This window comes from Melospiza georgiana, chromosome 9 (genome assembly GCF_028018845.1).
Source record: "Melospiza georgiana isolate bMelGeo1 chromosome 9, bMelGeo1.pri, whole genome shotgun sequence".
Classification (NCBI taxonomy): domain Eukaryota; kingdom Metazoa; phylum Chordata; class Aves; order Passeriformes; family Passerellidae; genus Melospiza; species Melospiza georgiana.
In genome coordinates, this window is record NC_080438.1 from 4,282,931 (window position 1) to 4,309,553 (window position 26,623).

The 26,623-nt window shown below is 56.5% G+C and overlaps 2 protein-coding genes across 2 annotated transcripts in view; one reads left to right on the forward strand and one right to left on the reverse strand.

Annotated features, from left to right (window-relative positions):
• Positions 1-7,828, forward strand: part of ACBD6 (acyl-CoA binding domain containing 6) — an 84,033-nt gene extending 76,205 nt beyond the window's left edge. Inside the window, exons 7-8 of the mRNA XM_058030548.1 lie at positions 3,409-3,439; positions 7,237-7,828. Of these exons, the coding sequence (XP_057886531.1) occupies positions 3,409-3,439; positions 7,237-7,394 (189 nt within the window). The 3' untranslated portion in view covers positions 7,395-7,828. The remainder of the gene's footprint in view (positions 1-3,408; positions 3,440-7,236) is intronic.
• Positions 7,829-11,456: 3,628 nt separating this feature from the next.
• Positions 11,457-21,570, reverse strand: LHX4 (LIM homeobox 4). The gene is made up of 6 exons (XM_058030549.1): positions 21,480-21,570; positions 16,029-16,200; positions 13,040-13,242; positions 12,751-12,905; positions 11,951-12,122; positions 11,457-11,860 (listed from the first exon to the last, which is right to left on the reverse strand). Exons 1-6 carry the CDS (start codon positions 21,553-21,555, stop codon positions 11,457-11,459), a joined length of 1,182 nt encoding a protein of 393 aa, XP_057886532.1. The 5' UTR covers positions 21,556-21,570.
• Positions 21,571-26,623: the final 5,053 nt, after the last annotated feature.

Sequence of the window (26,623 nt, forward strand, 5' to 3'; positions counted from 1 at the left end):
AATTTCTCAGGAGCAGAACAAAATCCTGTTATCCAATAAGTTATCCACTGGTAGTTGGATTTTCATTGAGTGACATCTGTCACAGACCATGCATGTAGGAAGTACCAGTGATTTTGTAGCTTCTTTGTTTTGATGGGTTTGGTAGACATGGGCATTGGATTTTCATCTCCCAGAAAGGTTGTGCTGCTCAGCTGTCACCCTGACATGGCCAGATGTGCCAGGAGGCTGTAGAAGCCACCAGGGATGGCACATTAGGAGGCAAGAGGAAATCTTGGAATGAGATCTGTTGTTGGTCAGTAACATGTCTGGGACTGAGCACTCCTACATTTGAACGTGTCATGGTCTTTTCTTCCTGGTCACTTTCTGTCTACCTGTGCGAGTTCTGCCATTTCCACGAGCTCCTCCTTTTTACAGATGGAGAATTGCTAAAAGGGCTCTGGGACAAGGGCCTAGCAGTGCCTTGCAAGCCTTTACAGAAGGTGTATTGCTGCTTTGAGCCTGGCTGTTCCCCTCCTTTGTGTTGAAGTTCACCAAATCAGAGCAGGTTTCCTCCTTTTTAACCTGTGACAGTGACATTTTCCCAGCTGATACAGAGGCATGAAAGGGCACTTCTCAGAGGCATCCTGGCTCAGTGTTGGCCCTATCTCCTGTTCCCACTCACCTTTACTCAGCACCTTCTCTTTGGTCCATGTGCTGAGAGGATCCATCTGATCCCTGCTGGCATCTCCTGGCTGCAGAGGATGTGCTCCAGATCCCCTGTTCCTGGCTGATGCCAATGGGATGAGGACAGAGGCTTGTACCTGCCCATTCCCTGTTTGGGATCATCCATCCTAACACAGACACACCTTGGGAGAAGGACCTTAAGATGCTCAAGAGGCCTCTGCTTTCTGTTGCACATCAGGAAATACCCCTTGCATCCAGACCAGCTACAATTCATCTTCACTCATCTTCTGCACGTGGCGTTTGATTGCAAAACAGACACTTGCAGTGCCTGGCAGGCAATATTTGTTTCACATAATATTTGTTTCACATAATTCCCACAAAGGGAGCTGTAATCCTGACTTTCACAGCCCGTCTTTGATTAGTCTCCAGGTGTGACCACTTTGCTCTGAAGGCTCAGCATGGCCATACCTGGAGCAGCTGGGTACATCAGGCTGCAATTAGCCACGGTGCTCCAAAAAGCCAAATCAAAGAGGGATTGAGATCAGCAGCTTCCCGAGGGCTTTCAAGGCCTTTAGTGAGTGACCACACTAGAGCTTTTTCCATTTACCTGGATTAAAATTTGTCACAGAGGAAATAGAAGCAAACAGCACGGCATCTGAGAAGTGTAACAAATAGCATTTGGCCACTGGGCTGGCTCAGGGCAGGGGGAAAATCCGCAGCGTAAATAAAGTGCAAACCATGTTTGCATAACATTGGATTAATAGTTCTTTATAAAAACCACACTGGGATTAAAGGGATGCGTTTCCTATGCTGAGACCTGTGCCTTCTCCTTAGCCCAGCAGATGCCAGGAAGTACATCTAAGAGAAATAAAAAACCTTGTTATCCCCAGCCAGCTGCTGAACCAGCAGTGCTTTCTGCAGGCCTTTGGAAGAGAAACAAATGTCTCTAGGATTCCTGGAGCAGCCCTGGGTGTTTTAATAGGGAGTTCTGCAGCAAAGCACTCCCATGGGAAGGGGTTCCTGCTGCATGGCTCCAGTCCCATTCACCTGTGGGTTTTGTTGGCTGCAGTCTTGGAGGTGGTGATGCAGAGGGGAGCTGGATTCCCATCCCCCAGCCCACACATTTGACATCCTGCCTTTCCAATAACTCATTCAGACTGCTCCCACCTCTCCTTCCCCAGCCCTGCTGAGTATTCTGCTGAAGTCAGTGCTGGCCCTGTCACTCCTCCAAGCAGCCATGTGCTTAAGGAGAGCTCAGGGGCACTGGCTCACATTGGTTACCTTAGTGTGGAGTAATCAGTGGGTGCTGGCTGTGATTCCCTCAGTTCTTTGGTTTGTGGTACCATCTGATGACACCATTTGCATCGTGCTCCCCACAGTTTGGGCAGAAATAGGCTCCTGGAATGAGGCATCTTCAAAAACTGCTGTGAGTGACATGAATGGGACCTAGTGGCACATGGAAGGAAAAGTCAGACCCTCCCACCCTTTTGCTTGGAAAAGATATGAAATGGGTATTTAGGCAGCAAATGCCTGTTATATCTGGCTTTTTATCCTTGTTGCTGCTGTGGTTGTCATGTTGGTGCAGTGTCCCAGAGCAAAGCATGGCGCCTCCCACCCCAAAACACAGGTCATTCCTAATTCCACAGCTCAACAGGCTTAATATCAAGCAGAATAATACACTGGGAAACCAGAAAACTTCCAGCTATGAGTGGAATTTCTACCTCTTTTCTTGTTCTTTTCTCTTTTGCCTGCTCCAGAATCTACAGCAAACTGTAGAATTTGCACCGTAATCCCAAAGATGATGGTAATTAAAAATTTAAGTCTCCATAGACAGATGCAAATAAATTAAGGAGGCCAAGAACTGAATTAGAGGCTAATCCTGGTTGTGGAAGTGAAAGCAAAGGGGCCAGTAATTCTTTCCTTCTGTTATTTCACCTGTTCTGGTGGCAGGGTGAGGCTGTGGCCGGGTGAGGTGCCTGGGTTTGCAGTGCTGGATGTGAAGCATCAACTGTGGTAGAGCCCTGGGGAGGGGACACAGGAGTCTGAGAAGGGGACACACTGCCCAAAGCATTGCAGCTGAGGCAGTGGCTTAAGTGTTAGCTGGACCAGGGATCTGTGTGCCAACACCTACAAATCACACACTTAGGTGTTTCACAAGGATCAGTTTCACAACTTGCTCTCATCCTTGAGCACTCTGCCCTTTCCTGACTTGACAGAATTTAACCTGGGTATTGGGGTAGACCTAAATTCTGAAGGCAGGGACCTAACATTTATTCAGGTGGAAGGAACTGGTTGTTTTCCTGTGTGCTGAAGAGCTCAGTGCACAGAGCTGTGTGAGCATCCCAGTGCTTTACCCCTCTCTCAGGTAGTTGGCCAAATCTGGGTTTGCACTGAAACATCTTGCACTAAAGCACCAGGAGTAGTGAGAATCCCAGAGTGAGGCCATAGGACTGAAATCCTTCATTTTTATGGGCTGGAAGTGATAACAGTGTGAACTGAATTATACTCACGTCATGACGTGATCCGCGCACTCTTATGGGTGGATAGAAATTGATTATCCATCAATAGGGAGTGATGGTGGATGATGATTCAAATCCCAGCTGTCAGGTAGCTGGGTGTCCTGGCTGTTTGTCTGGTCAATTAAAACATTGCTGGGATTCAGCCTATTTATTTAAAACTGGGATGTGTTTGTATTACCACAGTGTTGCCTACACCTCTAAAATCAAGTCTCTTTCTCTTTTTCAGGATGGGGAAGGCCAGACTGCACTCCATTATGGTAAGCTGCCTCTAAGCTTGGCTCTTCCCTCTTAGCAGTGTGGATTTGTAGCTGGGGTAAATGCTCTATACATAGAAAACAATTTCCAGGAGAAAAATTAGCAAAGAAGCTGAATTTGATTAACCAGTGGCTACCTCCACTAGCAAATCCCAGGATGGTAGGGGTAGGAGAAAATTGCTGCCCTCCCTTCATTCTCCTCTGCAAATGTCACCTTAAAGCCTTCCTTTTCCCTCAATTAATGATGCAGCTTTTCCCTGTACACCTCTGTGTCTCCAGGATGTTGGTGTGCCACCTGCAGGGCCAGGAGTGGCTCTGGATAGGGGATGCCAAATTCCTCAGCCTTCAGGGAGGGTCTGTGCCAGTTTTAACAGGTTACAGAGGTCAGGGGAAGGGGACAAACAAGGTGGCCTCCACCTTCATATGTCCTGGTGACAAACCTGTTTGATCACAGCTGAGAGAGCAGCAGCTTCTCTACTACCAAAATCAGCAGAGGCAAGTCACAGTTGGTGTCCCTCCTACAATTACAGGCTAATTAGATCCGTGATTTAATTGAAAGATTGTTCTATCTCCAAATGAGAAAAGCAGAGACTGAAGTGATGTGTGCGGTGCTGATGTGCGGGGAATAGGAAAAAAGTATCAATTTAATCTGGATCCTAATCTCTTTCCCAAAATTAAGACATAGCCATTTATTGTCTTGTACTCTCTCTTGATGCCTGTCACGGTAATTAAGAGCATACTTGTCATTCTGAAGTGTTTGTGTCTTTCTCTCTCTTCTTGATCTCTCCACAAGGACATTAGCAGAATAGCAGAATTGCTTTGCAGACATCAGTCCAAGGCACAGCATTTGGATCTGGAGCTAAACTCCCAGATTCCAGGGCTCCTGAACCAAGACTGTAGTTACAATAATGTGTGATTTCTCCCTGTGGGATCTTTCCTGTAGGATACTCCATTTTTCAAATTCCAAATTACTGTGACAGGAATGGCGACTCTGTTGCTTAGCACAGCATTGTCCACAGATGGACAGCCCTTAAAATGCCACATTGCCTCTTTCTCTTCCTAAGCCATTCCACAGTTTGGGCATTCTCTCTCCTGAGAAGATGCTTTTCCAGCTCCTGAAAGGTTCACAGTAGATTGTGCAAAAGCATAGCACATGTGTAAGTTGTCCAAGAGCACTTGCTTCTGGCATGCCCAGTATGTGAAAGGAAAAGGTGGAGGCACCACCTGAGTTTAAATTCCATGCAGATGGATCCCTCTGGCTGGGGACTGAGGCAGGTTGTTCAACACAAGCAAACATAAGTGATATAATGAACATTATTTCAGAAATTATTTCTCTGATCTACCCTTCCAGGTCAGGTGTTCAATAACTACAGTTGCCCAGGATTTTCTTCCCAAATGTTTGTGAAGTGTTGAAATTTTTTCTTCCTCTTGAGTATTACATGATATATTATGTATATCATCTTTGGGAAGCCTCTCTGGGTTGCTGGCACACAGGCCTGGTGTTCCCATGGGTCCCCAGGACATCCTCATTCCCTTTCTTGCTGATCTGGCCATAAATCACCCCGAGCTTGGAAACAGCTTCCTAAATGGGTGACTGGATGGATTCAAGAGGCTGTTGGCCTGAAACTGGAACTCAGTGTCATCTCCCAGTCCCATTTTGGTCAGCACTTCACAACTGAGTCATTAATTGCAGCGGGGAGGCAGGAGAGCTGCTGTGGCCGGACACCAGCTCTGAGCAGAGCGTTGCCTTCACAAGGCACTGCTGGAGGCTGCTCACCGAGTCCAGGGAAGGGTTAACTCCCATCAGCAAGGCAGCCCCTGCTTTTAGGGTGTCTGCATCCCTTTTTATGAGCCGGCAGCAGCGTGGCCTGACAGCTGTCCTTGTGGTGACAGCTCTCCTGATTGCAGCCGGTGTCAAAGCGCATCCTGCTGGGGGTGATAAATCCCGGCTCCTTCCGATGGCCGCTGACCCCGCCTTTAATCGGGGGTTAAGCCGAGGCCACCGGGGGAGCCACGGCTGCAGCCCGAGCCCATGGCTGTGTGCTCGGTGCTGGGCAGCCCCTTCTGCCCGGCTCCTCTCCATCCATCCATCCATCCATCCATCCATCCATCCATCCATCCATCCATCCATCCCCAGACACACTGAAATCATCGCTGCCGCCTCTCCCAGAGGAAATCAGGGCTTCTCCAGCAGCAGTGGCCACGTGGCTGTGGAGTGGGCAGGCTCCGTATCCTCCTGGGCACCCCGGCTTCCCTGCAAAGCACCATCTGTTCGGCTCTGGCTGCGCCGGGCAGGGCAGTGGGAGGGGACGCTGGAGGGGAAATAAATAATAAAAAAAAAAAAAAAAATTCATCATCGGAACCCTGAGGATTAATGGAGTCGGGAGGCGAACTGCGCCGAATGGAAATTCATCTTCACCCGTGCCACTGTCAGGGCTGCCGCTCTGGCCCTTGACAAATCGAGGGTCCCGGGGTGTGATAAATCCAGCAGCTGTGCTCCTCCCCAGGGATGTCCCCAGCCTGCTCAAGGACATGGCACCAGATGAGGAAGCCACCTTTCCCTGTGGGGACCGGCTTCCCATGCCCAGAAGCTGCCACCAGACCTTCCATGGCACCTCTGGAAGTCTGTTATCTGCAGAGGGATGTGCCCCCCTTCAGCTCAGCCTCACCCACACCCCCACCTGCTTCCTCACCGTTTCCCCTTTTTTATCCTTTCAATATAAACTCCAATCACACATTGAATTTATTTTAATGAGACATTACTGCTTGTCCTTTTGGATCAGTAGAAGACTGCAGAGTAATGCAAAAGACACTCTAATTACTAAAGGAGTCAGTCGGTTGCTCTATAAAAACACCCAAAATATGATTAAAACCAATTGCTACCAATGCAAGAGGAAGCTGCCAGCTTCGTGGCCTTATAAGGCAGGTTTTGGCTTTACTAGGGTCTGAGTTGCACAGGCTGAAAGGAAAATCCAGGGTCTGGGACTTCTGCTGATGTCAGCCAAGTCTAGCTCTCCAGTGTTAAGAGTTTTCCTGATTTTCCTGGTTCTTTTAGCATCCTTAGGTAAGACATCCTAGGACAGAGAAGAGCTCAGGTCAAACTTGACTCTATCTTAGAGAAAATGAGGGATGAAAAAACAGTTACCAGTAGAGATGTGGGGAATAAAATGTTTGCCATTAACATTAGCTGTGTCCCAGGCCATGGGCACAGTCACCTGGGGCTGGTGCTCCAGGAAGTGGTGGGCTCAGCTATGAACCATCTGAATTTTGTGCAGAGAGAAGGCATGGACAGAAGTCAGGAGTGAGGCAGTGCCTGGGATGTGCTGCCTGCTCCCTGGAAGGTGCAGGAGGCGGGTGAGGGTACAGATCCATTATAGATGGTGAATGCTTTATAAATTCTGGGTACAGGAGCATGCAGGGAATGCTTTCCCAGGTGGCACTTTGGGCTCCCTGCAGGGCTGCAGTAGCACTCTGGGCCCTTTCCAGGCTCAGTGTCCAGTCCTGGGTGGGAATGAGCCTTAGCCAAGCTGTCCCAGGTGATGCCCTGCAGATCCCTGAGCTCCCAGCACCTCTGACTGGACTGCAGGCTCTGGGTGCTGCTTGCACCACTCAGGACTGCTGCTTTTGCATTGCTCTCTCTCTGTCCTTTCTCCTTCCCGTGCACTGTTGGATCCACAGCGATACTTTGTGTTCTGAGCTCTGCCATGTGCTCTGCTGAGCCGGCGTTTCCTGCCTCCAGCCACAGCCAGCGCTCCAGGAGCGCCCATCCCCGCACTAACCCTTCCCTTTTCCCTCCCCAGCTGCCACCTGCGAGTTCCTGGACATCGTGGAGCTGCTGCTGCAGGCGGGGGCCGACCCGGGGCTGCGGGACCAGGAGGGCTGCCTGCCCGAGGAGGTGACGGACTCCAAAGCCATCACCCGGGCTCTGCAGCAGCAGCACGGCCCCGGCCAGCCCTGAGCCCCGGGGCACCGGGATGCTCTGCAATAAACGCCCCTTGTCCCCTCCCTGCTGCCCTCCCCAGACACCTCGGGGGTTCCTGTGAAAGCACAGGGTCTGGCTGGGTCTCCAAGCGCGTGCCCTGAGCAGGGTGGCATCAGAGCTTGGCAGGCTCTGACCTTGAGCAGTGTTTGAGGGGGGAGGGAGAGGGGAGGGGGCCTGGAGGAGGCCCCAAGTGTTATTTTATTGCATCAAACACGAGTACTGTATGGGCTGTCTCACCAGAGCAGCTGGGCTGACCTGTCGGCTCCTCCCTGGGGATGCAGGGCCAGGTGAGATGCATTCTCCCGTTCAAGCTGAATTTTGGGTTGTTTGTTTTGGTTGTTTGTTTTTTTTTTTTTTTTTCCCCTGGGTCCAAATAAATCATATAAATAAAAGCACAGTGTTGGGATCAAGCCTTAATGTGTTTGTTTGGTTTTGGGGTCTTTTGTTTGCAGAGGGTGACTTGGAAGCCATAAGAATGGGAGGCAGGTCAGTGCTTCCCATAACCCTTGGGAAGTTCTGCTGGAGCTCTTGTCCTGGGGAGGGAGAGCTGCAAAGACAGCAGGGTCATACAGGTGTCTGTCTGTCTGTCTGTCTGTCCCTCTGGTTCTCACACAACACATGTTGCTAATCAGCCTCTCCAAGCTGATAGCACTTTTATCCCTTTGATGAATCAAATGGCTTTAAACACCACCTCAGCAGCTCCTGTTGTGTGTCCATCCCTGGAATGGCTCCTCCAGGGCTGAGATCTGGTAAGAGCTGAGCACAGATAAACCTGCACCCACCCTGTCACCCCTCTGGGACACTTCATGATCTTCTCAGCTGGTCAAGTACCCTGAAAAGAGGAAGAATGTGGCTTGTGACCATGGCTGAGTGGGTGTGGGATGATCATGGGGTTTGGTGCTGCCTCATCAGCATCCCAGCTGGGCCCACGGAGCCTCCAGGGCTGGGTTTTTGCTGTGGGAGGAGGCTGCTGCTCTGGGTGGGTGTGTGACTGAGGAGCCCATGGCTTCCCTGTGGGATATTGCCATGAGTTTGCTTTTCCCAGACAAGATTCACAGCCTGGGAGGAGCAGAGGAAATCTCCATGGCTGTGACAGGGAGCTGCTTGCCCATGGGGTTCTGCAGCACATCCAGCCTCAGGAACATAGCTGGGAACCTTTCCCTTGGCTAAGGAGTGGCTGGGCACACGTGGCTTTGGCCCCTCACAGTGTCTGTGGCTCCTGCCAGCGTTTGCTGACAATGACAAAATCGCTGTGCTGGCTCCACCACACCATGCTGGGCACAAAATGGCTTGGGCAGGTTATTTCCCAATAACTTCATATTAAGCAAGACCCCTCCATGGCTCCTGCTCCCCTTGGGCAGCTGCAGGCTGGCTCATCACAGCCTGGTGCTTTTCCCCCCGGATGCAGATGAAACAAGGATGCCAACCCCAATTCTGGGTCACACTGACTTTGGTGGCACCAAGGTTGGGGACAAGCGAGGCCACCTCTCTGCAGGGCAGTAATGCACAGCCACTGCCTGGCTTGATGGACATGCTGGGCAATAAAAAAATCTCTGTTAAAGCCGGGATGAAAAGCAGCAGCCACGGTGCTGGTGCTTTCAGAGAGCACATTTGGGGCCGAGCGCTCAGCCCTGGAGATGTTTATAGCACTTTAGGTCTGTTTGTGAGGTTGGAGCCTTTCCAAAAAAAAAAAGAAAGCAGGGGTGGGGGTGGGGGGGAGGAGAGAAAGACATATATTATTGTTTATAATCTGCTTTATTCAGCCAAACCTTTCCCCCAGCAGCCTTTCGGATTGCTGTTAAATCCCTCGGTGCCTTTAACTACCCATACAGAAAGTGGTTAATGTGCATTCGCCCTAAGCTTGGCATCTACTCCAGGAAATCACTTTAATTGAGAAGCATTAAATGTTAAAATTATTAAAATACAGAAAGCCAACACACAGGTGCCCATGGAGGGGCTTGGAGCCCTCTGCCCCTCCTGCCTGGCACGGCCCTTCCATCTCACCTGTGCCCGCTGAATGCTGTGGTGGCACGGCCAGGCACTGTCACTGCTGCCAGGGGGCAGGAGAGCTGTGCCACCTTGGCTGCCATGTGGCAGCCATGGAGATTCCCACCCAGCAAAAACCAGGACACGATGACCAGTGCCACTTGTTCCATCCCCCAGGGGCGTCAGTGCCAGCACCCAGACACGAGCTGGCAATGCTGACCCCAGAGAGCAAACAGCGCCAGAGCAGGCGATGCCAGTGGTGAGCACTGCCCTGCCACTGAGGAAGAAAATCCCAAAGACAGAAAATCCCAAAGACAGAAAATCCCAAAGACAGCAGCTGCTAAAAAGCATCCCGAGTTTATTTGCCATCGCTTTCCCTCACGGCGAGGGGTGACTGTACACATCTCATGCCAACACACTGAGGCAGGGTACAAAAGCAACGCCCTGGGCCCGAATCCGGGGGCAATTTGGGGGGATCATCTCTCCCCCAAGACATGGCAATAAATAAGGTTTTATTCTTTAAAATTTTTTATTATTATTCTTTTTGTTGGGTTTTATTTTTTTTTCCTTTTTATTCCCCCAGGAAAGAAGACTCTCACTTTCTGGAACTGTACAAAATTTACACAGCGAGGGGAGGAGGCATTTGGCCTTGTTGAAGGGGGATGGGAGCAGCAGGCACAGCTCTGCCCCGTCCCCCTCCCCACCAGGGCCCGAGCTTGGCACGAAGCAGCACCCAAGGCTGGGGAGGGGGAGGCACATGGATGCAGCTGGGGCAGCTCCTGCAGCACCAAGGCACCCAGCTGGGGGGGCAAGGAAGGACAGGACAGACCAGTGATGTGCTTTCTCGTGTGGCTTTTCTTTTTTTTTTTCTTTTTATTTTTTTTAGTATTTTTTCCCTCTGCTTCTGCAGCCTCCACAGCTCTGGAAGGAGCCTGGACTAACTGGATCCACCCCCAGCCCTCCCTGAAGGGCAGCCTGGGATCATCAGCACCACCCCAGAGACAGGGAGGGAGCAGGGACGGCATGGCCAGGGCATCCCTGTGGGGCTGGGGCAGAGCTGGGCAGAGTGTGGGGCTGGATCTTACCCATGGGGCTGAATGTCTGAGGGTAGGGGCTGCGGCTGTGCTGGGGGACACGGGCATGTGAGCAAGGGCTGGTGCTGAGTGAGCCTGGCCAGGAGCAGACCCTGGGGCTGGCGGGATGTGCCAGAGCCGCCGGGATCCTCCCTGGCTGCCTGCACCCACCCCTCAGCACCCACGGCACCAGAGGAGGAGGGTGACCCACACCGGGAGCATCTCACAGCCCCATCTCCCCTTCCCACCACCACGCAGGGCTGCTGCAGCTGATGAAATTCCCGTTCCCCCATATATGGGAGGAATTTTTTTGCAATGCCCTCACAGCAAAGGTTGCCCAGCTCTCTCACCCACCCCTGCAGTGGCTGCTGTGCAGGTGCCACCCCAGGCAATCCCGGCTGGCCCTGCCATGGCATAGCCTGGTCAGCGGGCATCCCGGGATGGAGGCGATTTGTTTTTATTCCTTCCCCTCGTGTGACCGCGGTACAAAGCAGCGACGCTCCTGCATGCCCGGGGATAAATCACGGCCGCTGGGCCAGGAGCAGGCAGGACGGCCCCTGGGCATCGGGGCAATGCCCCCGGCAAAATAAACCCTTCTACAATATAGACTTCTCTTTCCGCGGAGGCTCCGGGCAGCGCCGAGCGGCGCTTCAACACCATATGGAAAAATAACTCTGGAGAACAGCAGCGGTGCTCGGCAGGGCTGCGGGGCTCCGCGGGGCCGGGATGGGCTCTGCCACCCCCGGTTGTTCCTCTCTCCCTCCCGCCGGCCCCGCCGCGGCCGGGTCCTCTCTTGTGCTTACACCCAAAGGCATCCGTGCATCCCCCGCCCCGGCCGCGCTGTCCCCCCTCCCTGCAGCCCTGCAGGGCCGATTCCCACGGGACGTCCCGGGCAGGAAGCTCAGCCGCCGGCGGTGCCCTCGGTGCCGCCTTGCGGGCCGGGGGGAGCGCGGGGGGCCGGGGCGGGGGCGAGCAGCGCTTAGAAGGGAGGGTGATCCATGTCGTCCAGCCAGGAGGCCGGGCTGGTGGGAAAGTCTGGGTACCCCACGCTGCTGCCCGTGGAGATGTCGGAGGTGGGGCCCCCCCCGGCCATGGCCCGCAGCGTGTGACTCACCCCCTGCGCGCCGGGCGCCAGCCCCAGCCCGCCGTCCAGGCCGTAGTCCAGCCCGTTGAGCAAGGGCCCGTGCGCCGGCAGCGACGAGATGGAGGACGGCGACTGCGGGAGGCCGTAGGGGCTCCCGTCCCGCAAGTCCTGGTACGTCTGTCCCGTGCCTTCCATGGAGAAGCCGCCGTTGAGCAACTGTCCGCCCGCCACGTCCCCCACGGAGCCGTACACCCTGCTGCTGCTGTTGTTGTGGCCGAGCTCGGAGAGGATCTGCTCGTCTGCCGGGGACAGGAGGGAGAGCGGAGGCGGGCGGTGAGCGCCGGGGCCGGCCCCGCGTCCCCCCGGGCCCGCTCGGGCGCCGCGCTCACCGCGGAAGCTCAGCTCGCTGTCGCTGACGCCGCAGTCCTCGGCCGAGCTCTCCTTGTCCAGCTTCGCTCCCCCGCGGCTCCGCTTCACGCTCTTGTAGAACTGCCCCCAGCGATGCCGCCCCGCGTCCTTCTTGAGCCGCTTCTCCTTGGCCCGCCGGTTCTGGAACCACACCTGCGGCGGGCAACGGGCACATCGGTGGCACCGCGGCACCCCCGCCACCCTGGCGGTCCTGCGTGGCAGCAGCCCTGCAATCCAGAGCCTCTGCAACCCAGCACCCGTGAAACCCAGTGCTCCATCATCCTGGCACCCCTACATCCATGCCAGCACCCCTATATCCGTGCCAGCACCCCTACATCCATCCCAGCACCTCTATATCCATGCCAGTACCCCTAAATCCATGCCAGCACCCCTAAATCCATCCCAGCACCCCTATATCCATCCCAGCACCCCTAAATCCATGCCAGCATCCCTACATCCATGCCAGCACCCCTACATCCATGCCAGCACCCCTACATCCATCCCAGCACCCCTAAATCCCTGCATCCCAGCATCCTGGCATACCAACATCCTGGTACCCCAGCTCCCACACCCCCATGCAACCCAGCATTCCTGAACCCTGCAAACCCGCATGCCAACCCCCCAGCTCCCACATCCCCATGCAACCCAGCATCCTAAACCCCTGCAGCCCGGCTTCCAGGCGCCCAATGCCCCTGTGACGCCCCTGTACCCCCAAAGCCAGCCCCCAGAGGCTGCATGGCCCCTCTCTCGGGGCAGGGTGACAGGGGCACCGCGGCCTCACCTGCACGACCCTCATGTCCAGCCCCGTCTCGGAGGAGAGCTGCTCCCGCACATGGCGGGCGGGCTTGGGGGAGTTTTTGTAGGCGTTCTTCAGCGTCTCCAGCTGCTTGGCCGTGATCGTGGTCCGGGGCCGCTTCGCGCCCGCCTCGGAGTCATCTGCAAGCCAAGGAGGCGGTAGCAGCCCCGAGCGGCAGCGGATCGTGGGGAAAACCTCCCCAGAAGCGGCCGCCCCGAGCCCGCAGCGCGCCTTGCACCCGCCGTGCCCCTGGCAGCCCTTTCGGGGCGCCTACCGTTCTGCTTGGCCGTCTCGTAGTCCTCCTTGCAGACCAGCCGGCCGTCCTCCATCAGGTAGAACTCGTCGCCCGTGGCCAGCTGGCGGCTGCAGATGATGCAGGCGAAGCAGTGCAGGTGGTACACGAAGTCCTGCGCCTTGCGCACCACCTGGGTCGGGGGGATGCCCTGCTGGCACGCCGTGCATTTGGTCCCGAAACGCCTGCGGGGGGAACAGGGAGACCCTGAGCCCCCCGGCCCGGTGGGTTTGGGGACAGGGCAGAGTTCAAACCAGCGATCAACCTTATTATGCGTGACACTTCACACGGCGCGGGTTTATCTTCCTCAGAGCGAGAGAGCGGCCTAATGGAGCCCAGCAAGGTTTGATTTTAATGATTCTTTTAACTAATGCTTATAGGCTGCCTGATTTTTTTTTTTTTTTCCCTGCAAGGACAGTACATATTTCATCCACATTAATACCAAATAAATTAATTACGCCGCCCCGCTGGCATGATGAATCCCAGATTAATGCGGAATGATGGGGCTCTTACACCATAACGATGGCCTGGCAGGGGCGTGGGGTGGGGTGGGGTGGGGCAGAGCTGCCAGCACGGCTGCAGGGTGCAAGGTGTGGGTGAGAGTGGGAGGAGAAGCGTGGAAGGAGCACGGTGCAAGGAAGGTGGGAGCAGCGTGAAAGAACTGTGCAAGGATGGCACAGGACACTGTGCAGGGAGTGGGGAAGGCTCATGCAGTGAATGTGAGTGTGCAAGAATGCTGCAGGAAGTGTGCAAGAGGGGAATTCACTGAATGAAGTGCCTTGAGGAGGAAGGCAGAAGTCAGCGAATGTTCCAGAGGTGTTTTTGGTAACAAACGTTGTGGGACTGAGCTGGGGCACATCCCCACCTCCCACTGGCTCCACAGGGCTCTGTGAGGTCTCCCCTGCTCCCCAGAGCAGCCCTGAGGACCCACAGAGCATCCAGGTGACAAAGCTCAGAATAAATCTGCCCCGTGTGCTTTGAAGGAGCAGGAACAGGAGCAGGAGCGCCCCAATGGCTTTGGCCCAGCCCGAGGCTGCGGGGACAGGCAGTGACATTTGGGAGTGCGGCCACTCCAGGCACCTCTGGCTGTCCCCCGAGGCCTGAGCAGCTCCAAAATCACCCTCGAGCCCCATGGCCGCTCATCCCCTCGGGAAATCCAGGGCACAGCCACCACGGCTGGGACTCTGAGGCTGTCCCTGAGCCACGCAGGTGTCACAAGGGATGGGTGGCAGGTTATGGGCACGGGTGGTGCCAGCAGGATTTTGGGGTGCTGGAAGCAGAAGGTGAGAAGGGAAAACCTGGTTTGTGTCATTTTCTGGGCTTGTACCCTAAAGGGAGAATCCCTGGACATCTGCTGGGGACGCCTCAGCTCTCCCGGAGCCAGAGGGGAGGGAAGGTGGGAGAGGAAGGGGGAGAGAGGGAGAGGGGTGGAGAGGAGATGGACAAGAGAGAGGGAGGGAGGGATGAGGGAAGGATGGAATGGAGGATGAAGGGAGGCGGGGTGGGAATGGAGGGGAGGAGGGTGGGACTGGAGGGAAGGAGGAAAGCAGAAGTGAGTGAGGAAAAGGATGGACAGAGGATGCTTTTCTGCTCCCAAGGCTGAGCTGGTGCCCATTCTGCAGCCCACATCCCCTGCCAATTCACCTGTAAAAGCCATTTTAACAACTGTCCCCACACCCCGGGGTGCTCCCACATCATCTGGGGACACAGCGCCCGGGACAGAGCCACGGACCCAGAGCTGCAATTCGGGGGAAGGAAAAAAAAAGACCAAAAAAAAAAAAAAAAAAAATCGATCTGATCCTTTCCAAAGTAGCTCCTGCATTGCCAAGCACCTCCGAAGCTGGGCTGAAATCCTCCCGTGCCCTGCAGGTTCCCAGCCCGAGATCAATGCGCGGTTAAGGAAAGGTGAGGTGCGAGCGCCGCGCTGCTATTGATTGGCACCAAATAATCCAGGCAGGACCTCATCTGAGAAAGTCGCTGATCTTTCAACTCCAATTAACATTGATTACCCGCACCTTTTGGGCGACTGTTTAAACGACTCGGAGATTAATAGGCTGGAAAATATCAGAAGTGAAGTGTTATTACCCGGGCTGGAGTGGCCGCTCTGACCGTCTCCGGGAAGGAGAAATCCGAGCTGCATCTTTGCTCCTGATGCCTGCTGAGGATCTGGGAGAGCCCGGGGATGGCCAGGCAGGCGAGTCCTGTCTAGGGACGGACCGGAATGGCTTTAGGGCTGTGCTATGGGGTGGTGGGCACAGCCCGTGTGGCTGCTCAGGAGCGGGAGGTGATGGCACAAGGGGTGGCTTTAGTGCCCGAGGGCCTGAAAGGCACCAGGATCCAACCCCCAGCAAAAATCCTTCTCTATCCCTTGGGAAAACTCCAAAAATTCACCGGCAGCCAGAGACCGGAGCATCCTAAAGGCAAAGTCCGTTTTTTAATGGGGAACGGGCTGTCCTGTGTCCTAGAGCAGGGAAATGCCAAGGCTGGGGCACCGCACAGCTCAGAGGCAGCTGCCAGGGCAATCACATGAGGGTTTCACGCTAATGGGAGCAAAAAAAGTTTAAAAAAAAAAATGAAAGAGGTAAAAGGTGGAGGGAGAGAAAGAGCATCATCAGATCCCGAGGAGGCGAGGGAGGCACTCGGGAGGAAGGGAAGAGGCAGCGCTGTCGCTGTCGGAGCCTTGCACGGCTTTCTCCTGCCCTCTAGCTCCGAGCGGGGCCATGGATCGGCCCCAGGGTGCCACCCCCGAAGGGCCGAACACCGGCACGGGGCAGGGACAGGAGCGGCAGCGAGATCCGGGGCTTTGCCATGGGCACATCCCAACAGCAGCATCCACCCGGCAGCGCCGCACAGCACCGGCATCCCCTCATTGCCGCACCAACACCAACAAGCTGCACGAAGATTTTTGGAGAAATTATGCTGAAACTGGGCTGCGCGGGCAGGGAGGCGCTGCCTCGGGGGTGCTACTCACTTGAAGAAATCCTCCTTGCAGTAGACGCTGCCGGCCCGGGAGAAGCAGCGCTCGGCCAGCTGCATGTGGCAGTCGGCGCACTTGAGGCAGGAGCTGTGCCAGTGGCGGTCCAGCACCTTGAGGATGAACTTGTCCAGGATGTGCTGGTTGCAGCCGGCGCACTGCGGGATCTCTGCCCGGAGGGGATGGAGAGAACAGCAGCGTCAGCCACCCCAAATCCCAAATCCCAAATCCCTGCCCGGCCGCATCCCGGCGCGTTTTGGGGATGCCACCCCTCAAATCCCCGCACGTCCCCTTCTGAAAAGCTTTGCCAAAATCCGCCGGGACAGCCGATCCCGGCTGGATCGGACACACACACACACACACAGAATGGGTTTTTCCTTCCTCACCCCGTTTTTCAGGCCGTGTTTTCTCTGCCTGCCTCTCCCCCCCTCTGGAATCGCACAACCACCAAGCAGGGACAGCGCATGTAGCCCCCACTGACTCACACACAGGGAAGCAGATGGATTCGGGGAGGGAAAAAAATAAAAAAGAAAAAGGTTTTAAAAGAAAAAAAAATATTAAAACAACCAACCAACCAACCAACCAAAAAAAAAACCACCAAGCAGAAAAATTTTTAAAGAATAACATTTTTTAAAGGAAGAAAGATTTTAAAAAGGAAAAAATATATTTAAAAACTACCAAAAAGGAAAAATATTTTAAAAAGGAAAATTATTTTAAAAAAGGGAAAATATTATTTAAGAAGGAAAAAGGTATGGAATGAAAAAGATTTTTAAAAAGGAAAAAAAAAGATAAGAAATATATAAAAAGCGATGAAGATAAAAAAGGGAAAAGATTTTTAAAGGGATAAAAAAAAAGAGATGCGAAATAGGTAAAAGCGAGGAAGATCAAAAAAGGAAAATATTTTTAAAGGAAAAATATTTAAGAAGGGGAAAAAATCACAAGAAGGAAAAAGGTTTTTTAAAAAAAGGAAAATGAAGGAAAGGTTCAAAAAGGAAACAGGAAGAAGGAGAAAATTAAGCAGAAACAAAAAAAAAAAAGAAAAGCAAAAAGGAGAAACAAAAAAAAACGTGAGGGAAGAGAGGAAATGAATGGTACAAGGGAGGAAAAGAAAAAAAGGAAAAGGGGGGCAGGGAGAGAAAGGAGAATGGGAGAGAAAAAAGGGAGAAAGGGAAAGAAAGAGGAAGGAAAGGAAGAAAAAGAAGGGAAAAGAAAAGAAGTGCGGGGGGAAGAGGAAGGAACGGGCAAAGGAGGAAATAAAGAGCGGGGGGAAGGAGGAAAAAGCACAGGAAAATCTCACATTGTTCCAGCCTCGAACAACATTATCTCAAAACCCTTTGGGGTCCTGCCACGCTCCCCATGTGAGAGCAGCCGATGCCATCCCTGCCCAGCGGGACAGTGACAATCCCTGAGCCCTCGGACCACAGCAGGGCCGCTGCTTCTGCCCCATTAACTGCGCCAGAAACTAAAAATTAATAATTCTACGGCTTTAGAGGTCCCTCTTTCCCTCCCTGCCTTGGGAACCCCGGGGCGCTTCGCCGCCCTCCCTCCAGCACGCATTTCCAGGCTGGGTGTGTGGGACCCGCTTGGGAGCAGCGCGAACGCCGCTGGCACCGGCGCCAGGAAATCCTGAAATCCTTCTGGCTCGTTCCACAAACGCGTGTGCATCTCCGGGAGCCACGTTTTGTGTCTAAATGATGATTTCTGTAAACACGGGGGTGTTTGCGTGCACCCGTCCGACACTCTCGCAAACCAACAAAGAGATTTCCCCTTCCTAAAAGCAGCGACGCGGCTCCGTTTCAACAAGCAAACAACCGCAGCCGAGAACAGGATATCTCCCTTCAAATCTCCAAAGAAAACTGATTTTTTTTAAGAGGAGACCGATTTTCCTTCCAATTTCGCTGTAGATCCACAACATCCCCACGCACAGGTGCCTGTGTTTGCAATGATGCCTGTGTGCACACACGAGATGATAATAATAAAATAATAATAACGATGATGATGATAAAAGTAATATCAACAATAACAAAAGGGGGAACTGCCAGGGGAACCAGGAGATGTCCCTCTGGTTGGCAGAGAGAAAATGCCTCAAATTCAAGCCCCGCACCCTGCTTTGTGCTATGACACAGAGGCAGCTGCCTCCCTGCCTCGCGTTTATCGCGCTCGTTTTACCTGAATTATTTTATGGAACAGGAATAAAGTTAATGGGTACAATCGGTACGTCGGGAAGGAGGCGCTCCCAGGCTGTCTTTGCCCACCAGCATTCCCAGTTTGTGCGCCCAGGGGGGTTTGGATGCTCCTCCTGGGGGGACACAGCCATGGGGTGCCCCCGCTCCACCGGGCACCATTGGGGCGATGCAGCGGCCTCGGTGCCAACCTCGCCCCGTGCCAGGGGGGAATTTGGGGGTCCCCTCTGCCCCCAAAGGGAGGGCACAGCCCATGTGCATCCCGGGCGGGATTTGGCCGCGTCCCACCAAAGCCCGTGGGCAGATCCGCAATCCCCCCCCGCCTCCTCCCCGCGCTCCCTCCCACGCACGGACACCCGAGACACGGCCTGGCCCCCAGCGCTGCCGTGATTTATCAGCGGCGGGTCCATCCCCCCATTCCCCCATTCCCCCCTCCCCGGCCCTCTCCCCGACGGGAAAAATTAGAGAAATATCGATTGGAACGAAACAAACGGGCCGGGGGCCGCAGTAATGCCCCAGAGCGCAAAGGGGAGCGGGGGGAGATGCACCGGGCACCGAGGGGCACGAACAGCCCAGTCCTGCTCCGGACTAACAAATCCCGGCTCTGGGGCCGAGTCCTGCTCCGGACTAACAAATCCCGGCTCTGGGGATGGGTCCTGCTGCGCTCAGGGGCAGGGATGGAGCCCATGGGTGTCCGGGAATGCGGGGAAAAGCGGAGCCCAAAGGGGCCCGGGCCGCCGGTACCGGAGCCCGCACCGAGCCCAAGGGAAGCGCCAGTCCGGGATTCCTTCAAAACTCTTTCTGCGGGGAGGAAAGCTCGTTCCTTCACATGTTAAAAAGGCTTCCAATTCATTTCAGCGCTGCGGGCAAACGACTTTCTCGGCGGCGATCAATCACTGCCCCGCTCCAGCCCCTTGGCCCGAGCCTGCCGGCAGCCGGGCACTGTTCCCGCAGCCTTTGGCACAAGTTTGGGCTCCGGTAGAGATTTGCAAAACAATATTCATAAATAATATTCGGGATTTTATTTTTAACGATCCCGTCTGCAAGGCGAAGCGAGGCCTTTCGGGGGGGCGGGAGAGGCTCCCCAAAATCCTGCAGAAGGAGATGCTGTAGGACACGGCCGCTGCTAAAATTAACTGGTGGCTAAAGAGAGAGGAAAAACTGTGATTTAATAGCGATTAAAAATTGAAATGTCACGGATTTTCCTCTCACACGCGGTGAAATATCGAGGTGCTGCTGGGGGCTCCTTGGGAGCCCAGGGAGAATTTCCTTCGTGCTCTGTGGCACCGAGGCAGGATCGGGCCCCAAATCTGTCACGACATGAAAGCATGGGAGCTGGCAGCGGCCGCAGGGCTCAGCCTGGGGCAGCGGGAAAACCACAGGAGGACGATCTCCAGCACCCCAGCCTCATCTACTTTCCTTCAGCCATTTTTTTTAGCGCACAAATAAGTATAATATTAATTATTATTATTGTTGTTGTTGTTAATAATAATAGCATTTCTAGAGATACAAATAGCAATATTCGTAATAATAATAGCTATAAAGTAAAATAATAATAATAATAATAATAATAATAATAATAATAATAATAATAATAATAATAATATCTCGTTGGATTCTTTCCTGCTAATTCTTGCTATCCATCAGTCATGGGAATGACAATGTCATGGGCAAGGGAGTTTGGTGGGCCCGGGAAGGGCCAGATCAGGGAGCCATTCTGGGGCAATGCAGCTCCACGGTGGTTTGGGCACCTCATTTTTCTCTTAAACCAAGGGATTCCGAGGCCACAGAAGTGACCCAGCGACCCGGAACGGGCCTGGCTCAGGATACGGAGGTGGGACAGACGCTGAATGTCCTTGTCCCTGTCCCTGCCCCGGCTCTGCGCCCCTGACCGCGATTTTCCTTCCCCTCTGCTGCGGTGGAATTGGCCGAACGGGCCCTCCTGTCCAACCCTCCCGCAGCTCGGACCGGACCGGACCGCACCGGGGGATAACGGCGGCAGCTCCCGCGGCGAGAGGCAGCACCGGAGAACGCACGGAAAACGAATTCCAGCCTCCCGGGGGGCCGGGGCCCGGAGCGGGGGGAGCCTGTCCCGGAGCGGGCACCCCCGAGCCCCCCGAGCCCCCCGAGCCCCCCGAGCCCCGGCCGGGCTGTCCCGCCCCCTCCACCGCCCCAGGGCCCTCCCCGCAACTTTCTCGGCGCCGCTGTGGGGAGGGGGCCGAGCATCGCCCCGCTGGCCCCGGTGGGGTCCCCCCATTCCGGCAACGGGGAGAAATAACCATCATAATAATAATAATCACAATAACAACAGCAGCAGCAATTCCCGCGCAGGAGGTTCCCCCAGGGCGCACCGGGGCACGGCCGAACCCCACCGGGATCCACGGAGGCATCCACCGTGCCCGCGGGATGCGGGGCTCGGCCCTGTAGGAACCACAGCGGTGACAGACACCCGCCGTGGGTCACCCACAGCTCGGCTCCAGCATCCCCACGGGCTCCATCCGCTCCCCACGGACGCGCCACCTGTGGCTGCAGGGCTGCAGCACCCACGGGGACACGCAGGGGATTTCTGGATGGACGCGGGTGCGGCGGCATCGCTCAGCCGGGCTCGGCATCCCGGTGCCATCCCGGTGCCATCCCGGTGCCATCCCGATATCATCCCGGTATCATCCCGGTGCCATCCCGGTATCATCCCGGTACCATCCTGGTGCCATCCCGGTGCCATCCCGGTACCATCCCGGTGCGATCCCGATATCATCCCGGTACCATCCCGGTGCTATCCCGGTACCATCCCGGTGCCATCCCGGTACCATCCCGGTGCCATCCCGGTGCCGCGCACGCACCGCCCTGGGCCCCTTCCCACCGCCGCCTGTCGCGATAAACGATATCAGCCGGGTGTCGTGCGCTGCGCGGGGCGGGCGGGGGCCGGGGCCGCACACACTCACTCACACTCACACTCATATTCACACTCACACTCACACTCGAATTCGCGCTCACACACGCACAGCCGGAGCCGCGCCGTGCCCCCCGTCGGGGCCGGGCCCGCACCGCCCGCTGCCCGCCCGCCCCGGGGCTCCGCTCTCCCGCCCGCACCCTCCGCATTTTCGCGGCCGTGAACGGCGCTGCGCGCTGGGGAAAACGAAGGGAAAGTGCAGAACGGGAGCGAACGGGAGCGGAGGCACCTGTCTGCCCGCAGGGCGCTGCCCCCCGGCCCGGGGCCGCCTTTGCGGCAGGGAGCGAAGGAGGGAGAAGAGAAAAGCGTCCTTACGTTGCACCGGCACACCGAGGATCTCGGGAAGCCCCTTGACAGCCCCTTCGGCGGCGAGCGCAGAGCTTTGCATCATTTTATTGGCCCGGGGGGCGGCGGAGGGGAGAGAAGAGGGGCGGGAGAGCCGCGGGCCGGGCCGGCGGAGCCCGGCGGCGGGAGGTGCCGTGTCCCGGTGCCGTGTCCCGGTGCCGCGTCCCGGTGCCGGTGCCCGCCGGTGCCGCCCGCCTCCCATTCATTCCCCTGCGGGGAGCGCGCCTGACGTCACCGCCCGCAGGGGGGCGGGGGCGGGACGGGCCCCCCGCAGCCAATCAGCGCCCGCTCCGCGCCGCTGGGGGCGGGGCCTGGAGTTGGGGGCGGGGCTTGTGCGTTGGGGGCGGGGCCTGCGGGGAAGGGGCGGGGCCGGGCCGGCGGTGCCTTTGGGGACAGAGGGGGACAGAGAGGGACAGAGGGATAGAGAGGGACAGAGGGGGAGAGAGAGGGACAGAGAGGGACAGAGGGTGACAGAGGGGGACAGAGAGGGACAGAGAGGGACAGAGGGGGACAGAGAGGGACAGAGGGGGACAGAGAGGGACAGAGGGGGACAGAGGGGGACAGAGAGGGACAGAGGGGGACAGAGAGCGACGGGCCCAAGGCCGCGGGCGGGCTCCGCTCCCGGGGCTCCCGGAGCCGCTCCCGCTCCATGGAAGGCACTGGGGAGTCCCCGCTCCGGCACAGCCCCCGCCCTGTCCCTCGGGCCGCGGGGAAGCCAAGGGGCCCTTCCCTGGCCCCGGCGGAGAGCGGCGCATCCCGCGGCACCATGAGCTCCAGCCCTGCTTCCACAGGGCGCTGTAACACATCCCTGGGCCCGTGCCAATGGTGGCTCCCCAGGGACACCTCGGCACGGACAGAGCCGGCTGCAGCGTGCCCAGCCTGGCAGCCCGATGGCCGGGGTGGCACAAGGGTGGCAGTGCCCAAGTGGGGCCACCGTGAGGATCCCCGTGGGGCTCTGCTGAAGGAGAGCCTTGAGACAACGCAGCCCCCAGCGCTGATGTGGCGGTACCTGAGGGCTGAGCAAGGAAAGTCACCGAAATGGGGCTGAAGTGATGGTGGCTGCCCCCAGCATCGCCCTTTCGTGCTCACCGTGCCACCAGCTCGGGGACAAGGGTGCCAAATGTGCTGGGCCGTGCCGCTCTGCTCAGAGAACCAGGCGGGGCTCCCGAGGCGGCACAGGCAGCTTCTGGCAGGTGAGGGAGGATGCTCACCCAGCCCAGAGCATGGCTCAGGTGTGCCCATGCCAAGCCTTCCTTTCCACACTGTTAGCAAGAGGATTTTCCCAGCTGGTAAAACCCGAAACCCTGCCCCGTCAGGAAATGTGCGGATGGGACAAGACTGGGAAAAAATGTTTTAAAATAAAAGTAATAAAATCTAAGAAATGTATTAAGCCTGATGGTTTCTTAGGAAAAAAAAATGATTTTTTTTTTTCTATGAGCTGCTGGGGTTTGACCCCTCCAAAGCTCCATTTTTACCAACAAACCCTCTTCCCCCTCATATGGCAGCTCTGTGCGCTCATACAGGAGAGAGCTCATCCCTGCAGTCCACCGAGCGCCAAATTCTGCTTCCCACCCCAGGGAGGAGGATCCTAGCCCCTCCCATCCCATCCCGTCCCATCCCCTAAATCACGCTGCAGCTCCTAAGTGCATTAGGCACCGCCAGCCCCCGGCCACCTGCGCTCCGCAGCCCCCTGGGGCAGGGCCACCGTGTCCCCAAGTCCCCAGCCTGGCTCCCGACACGCAGAAAGGCAGGTCCTTCAGACAGATTGACGGCAGTTTAGCCGGACGCGCGGACAGACGGACAGACGGACCGTGCCCCACCGCCGCCCCGTCCTGCTGCTTTGCATTTCCAGCCTATTTCCCTCATTATCGCGCCGCTGCCGGGAGTCACCGCGCTCTCCCAGCTCTCTTGGCACGCTCTGATTTATCTCTCAGCCGGGATAAGAGCTCCCTCCACCCCCTTCTCCTCGGGGAATTCAATTTTCATTCATTTTTCTGCTTTGCCAGATTGATGCAGCCCCCTCTGCCCTGCTCTGGATCCCTCCTGGCAGCGCTGAGCGGGCAAAGGGAGCCGAACAGCACCGAGCCCTCACCCTGGGGAAGCATCCTGCTGATGGGGGGCTGCCACCCCCCAAAAAAACCACCCCAGCAGCATCTTCCCAGTGCTGGCTCACACATCTCCCCGGCAGAGCCTTCATCCCTTCCCCTTCATCCCTTCCTCTCCCGGTAGCACGGCTTTGTTCCCCTCCATCCTTCCTGCTGTCCATCTGTTCCTTATGTTGGTGGGGATCTTTTGGTCTCTTTAGGGATTTTTTAGGTCACTTTGGGCTTTTTGGTCTCTTTTGAGTTTGTTTTTTTCCCATCTGACATGGTTGAGATGAGCATGAGGTGCTTGCCCAGCAAACCCTCTCTGTGCCACCCAAAATGCTGCTGGGTCCTGGTGGTGCCCAGAGAGGGGGGTTACATGTGGTGGGTGTGAAATGTTCCCCCTCCAGGCTTTCTCCTCCTCCCAGAGCTAAACCAGAGCTAAGGCTTGATGGTGACCAGCCTGCAGAAGGGTGATTTTCATCAGGTTGCATTTCTGGGGCACTTTTGGGGGGCACAGATACCCTGCTCCTTCCTTGGCATTGCCTGGAGCCCTGTGGCCCTGCAGCCAGGGGAAAACCAGAACGGCGTGAGGCGATGATGCAAAACCCACAGAGGAGCAGGGATGCTGCTCCCAGCCCTTCCCTGCTGGGATTCATGGTCAATAAAAGGCAGGTAAATCCCAGAGCCTGTGACAAGGCACAGAGCCACCCTCCCCTTGTGTGCCCCAGCCCTGGCACATTGGAATTAGGGCTGGCTTGGACACTGTGGAACAGAGGGGGACATCTGTGCATTGTCCCCTGGTGCAACAAGGGGGTTTCTGGGCAGAATTGGGGAAATGTAAAGGAATATAAGGAAATATAAGGAAAACTGGGAACTATAAGGTCCTGACTCATGCCTGGGGGTGTGAGTGCAGCTCCGTCCCAACCAGCAAACCCCAAACGGGTTTGGAGGTGCCAGGGCGCTGAGCTTTGTGCCACCCATGCAGCGAGTTTGCCAGGTGTCAGCCCAGCTCCCAGAGTCCCCTCGTGTGACAAAACAGCTCCTCCTGAACAAGGTGGGGACATCCCTGCGAGTCCAACGCCGCCACGGCCACTTCTTGGCGTGAAGCCATCTCCCGAGCCCCACCGCCCCCAAGTCTGAATTATCCCAATAATTCCCCCTCCCACTCACATCCCTATAGCAGGACAAGCACACCGAGAGCCGGGTACTCACCAGCAGCCAGGGAAAGCCTCTCCCCTCGCAGGCAGGGGCGTTGCTAATTGTAATTGAAAATTAATCGGCGCTCAGCGAAGCCCCGGTGGTTTTACGGCCGCAGCGCGGGGATGCCGGCGGAGAAAGGCTCGTTTCTGTGCCGAGGAGGGAGAGGGAAGACGGGCAGGGCTGGAGGGAGAGAGCGCTGAAGGGCTGGGAAGGTGCCTGGCTGTGCGGGGGGCTGGCCACCGGCCTGGCGGAAAATTAAATTGCACTTGAGGGTAAATTGTGTTAGGGAATAGCGGCCGCCCCTGAGGCCATTTGGGTAATTAGCCCCAGGGAGCCGCGGCAGAGCCGGGCAGGGGTGACCCCATCAGGGAGGGCACCTCGGGGGCTCGGGCTGGGTCCCCAGGACAGCCTGTGCCACCTGCGAGTGTGGCCACAGCAGCTCCAGCCGCGCAGGGCTGAGGGGGGACCTGTCCCCAAGTCATCCCGAGAGGGGGACACAGAGTGGGGACACAGTGGAGACACAGTGTGGGGACACTCCGAGCCTGCAGCAGCCCCGCTGTGCCCCGCACTGGGGCTCCCCGGTATTGGAGGGGGACAGCCCGGTGCCACAGGCCGGGAGAGCCGGGCCCGGGAGGATCGGGACTGCACCAAACAGGATTACGGAAAGTCCATTTACCGGACTCTCTTTTTCCTGCGTGCACAGCAGCTTGGGCCTGCCGGGGATGCTAATCTGGGCATCCCGCTAACCCCTTCCGGCAGCGCCCACCTCCCCGACCCTAATCCCCCCTCCCGCACCTGCTGCACCCCCTGCCCGCCCCACAGCGGCGTTTGGGGCTGAGGTGGCCGCGGGCAGCCCCACACCGCAATGCCACACAGGGGAGCAGCTGGCGGGGGGGCGTTATTGATGCTGGGGGCGAACCCCCCAGGGAAATCAAGGAGAAGGAGGCAGCAGGGCTGCGGCGCTCAGACCCTGCCCATCCATCACCGGCTCGGGGGAGCCCCAGCCCCGCTCCGGGCCGGCCCCAGCCCCAGGCCCAGAGGGACAGAGCCGGCAGGACGCGGATGCCAGCCCCGCAACGCCTGGAGGCGGGACCACGCACAAACACTAAAGGAAAGACGGAAGGACACACTTTATTTGACGGGCAGGTGAGGGAGGAAGGGCCGGAGGAGCCAGAGATCGCAGCGGCAGAGCTGAGCGCCCTCCTCCCCATGCCGCCAGCCTCCCACCTGGGCAAAGTGAAGATATCAAGAAAAAGGCTCCAAATCGGATTGACACCCCCCCTCCCCCTTAATAAAGTTTATTATCGGCCGGGCTCTAATCCTTTTAAATCCCCCACGCGGGGGGATGGGCCAGGATTAGGGGAGGGCAGCGTAATCCCAATGAATTTGTTACAGGGGGATTTAGACAGCGCTGGGAGAGCAGATGGCCCCGGCCCCGGCTCTGGAAAACAACCATTTTCCTTAATGATTCCTAACAAGGATAAAAGGGCAGAGAGAATCGGGGACAGGCGCAGGGGGCCCACACCCACGGGAGTCCTGGTCCCCAGGGATGCTGCCGTGTGTCTCCGTGCTCGGAGCACGGGCACGGTCAGCAGCAAGGAGCTGCAGCTCCGCAACTCGTGCCAACTTTATTCCAGCAGCTTCCTCTGCCTCCTCCTGCTTGAGGAGAAACCAGGAGCCATCCCAGCCCTGGGGATGTACAGAGGGCAGCTGCCCAGAGGCATCATCCCCAAGCAAAAGGCAGGAGAAAACATACAATGGTAATGAAAAATATTGAAAGGATTTTTAAAGCAAGTGCTCTTCCCAGGGTGGGGAGGAGGCAGGAGC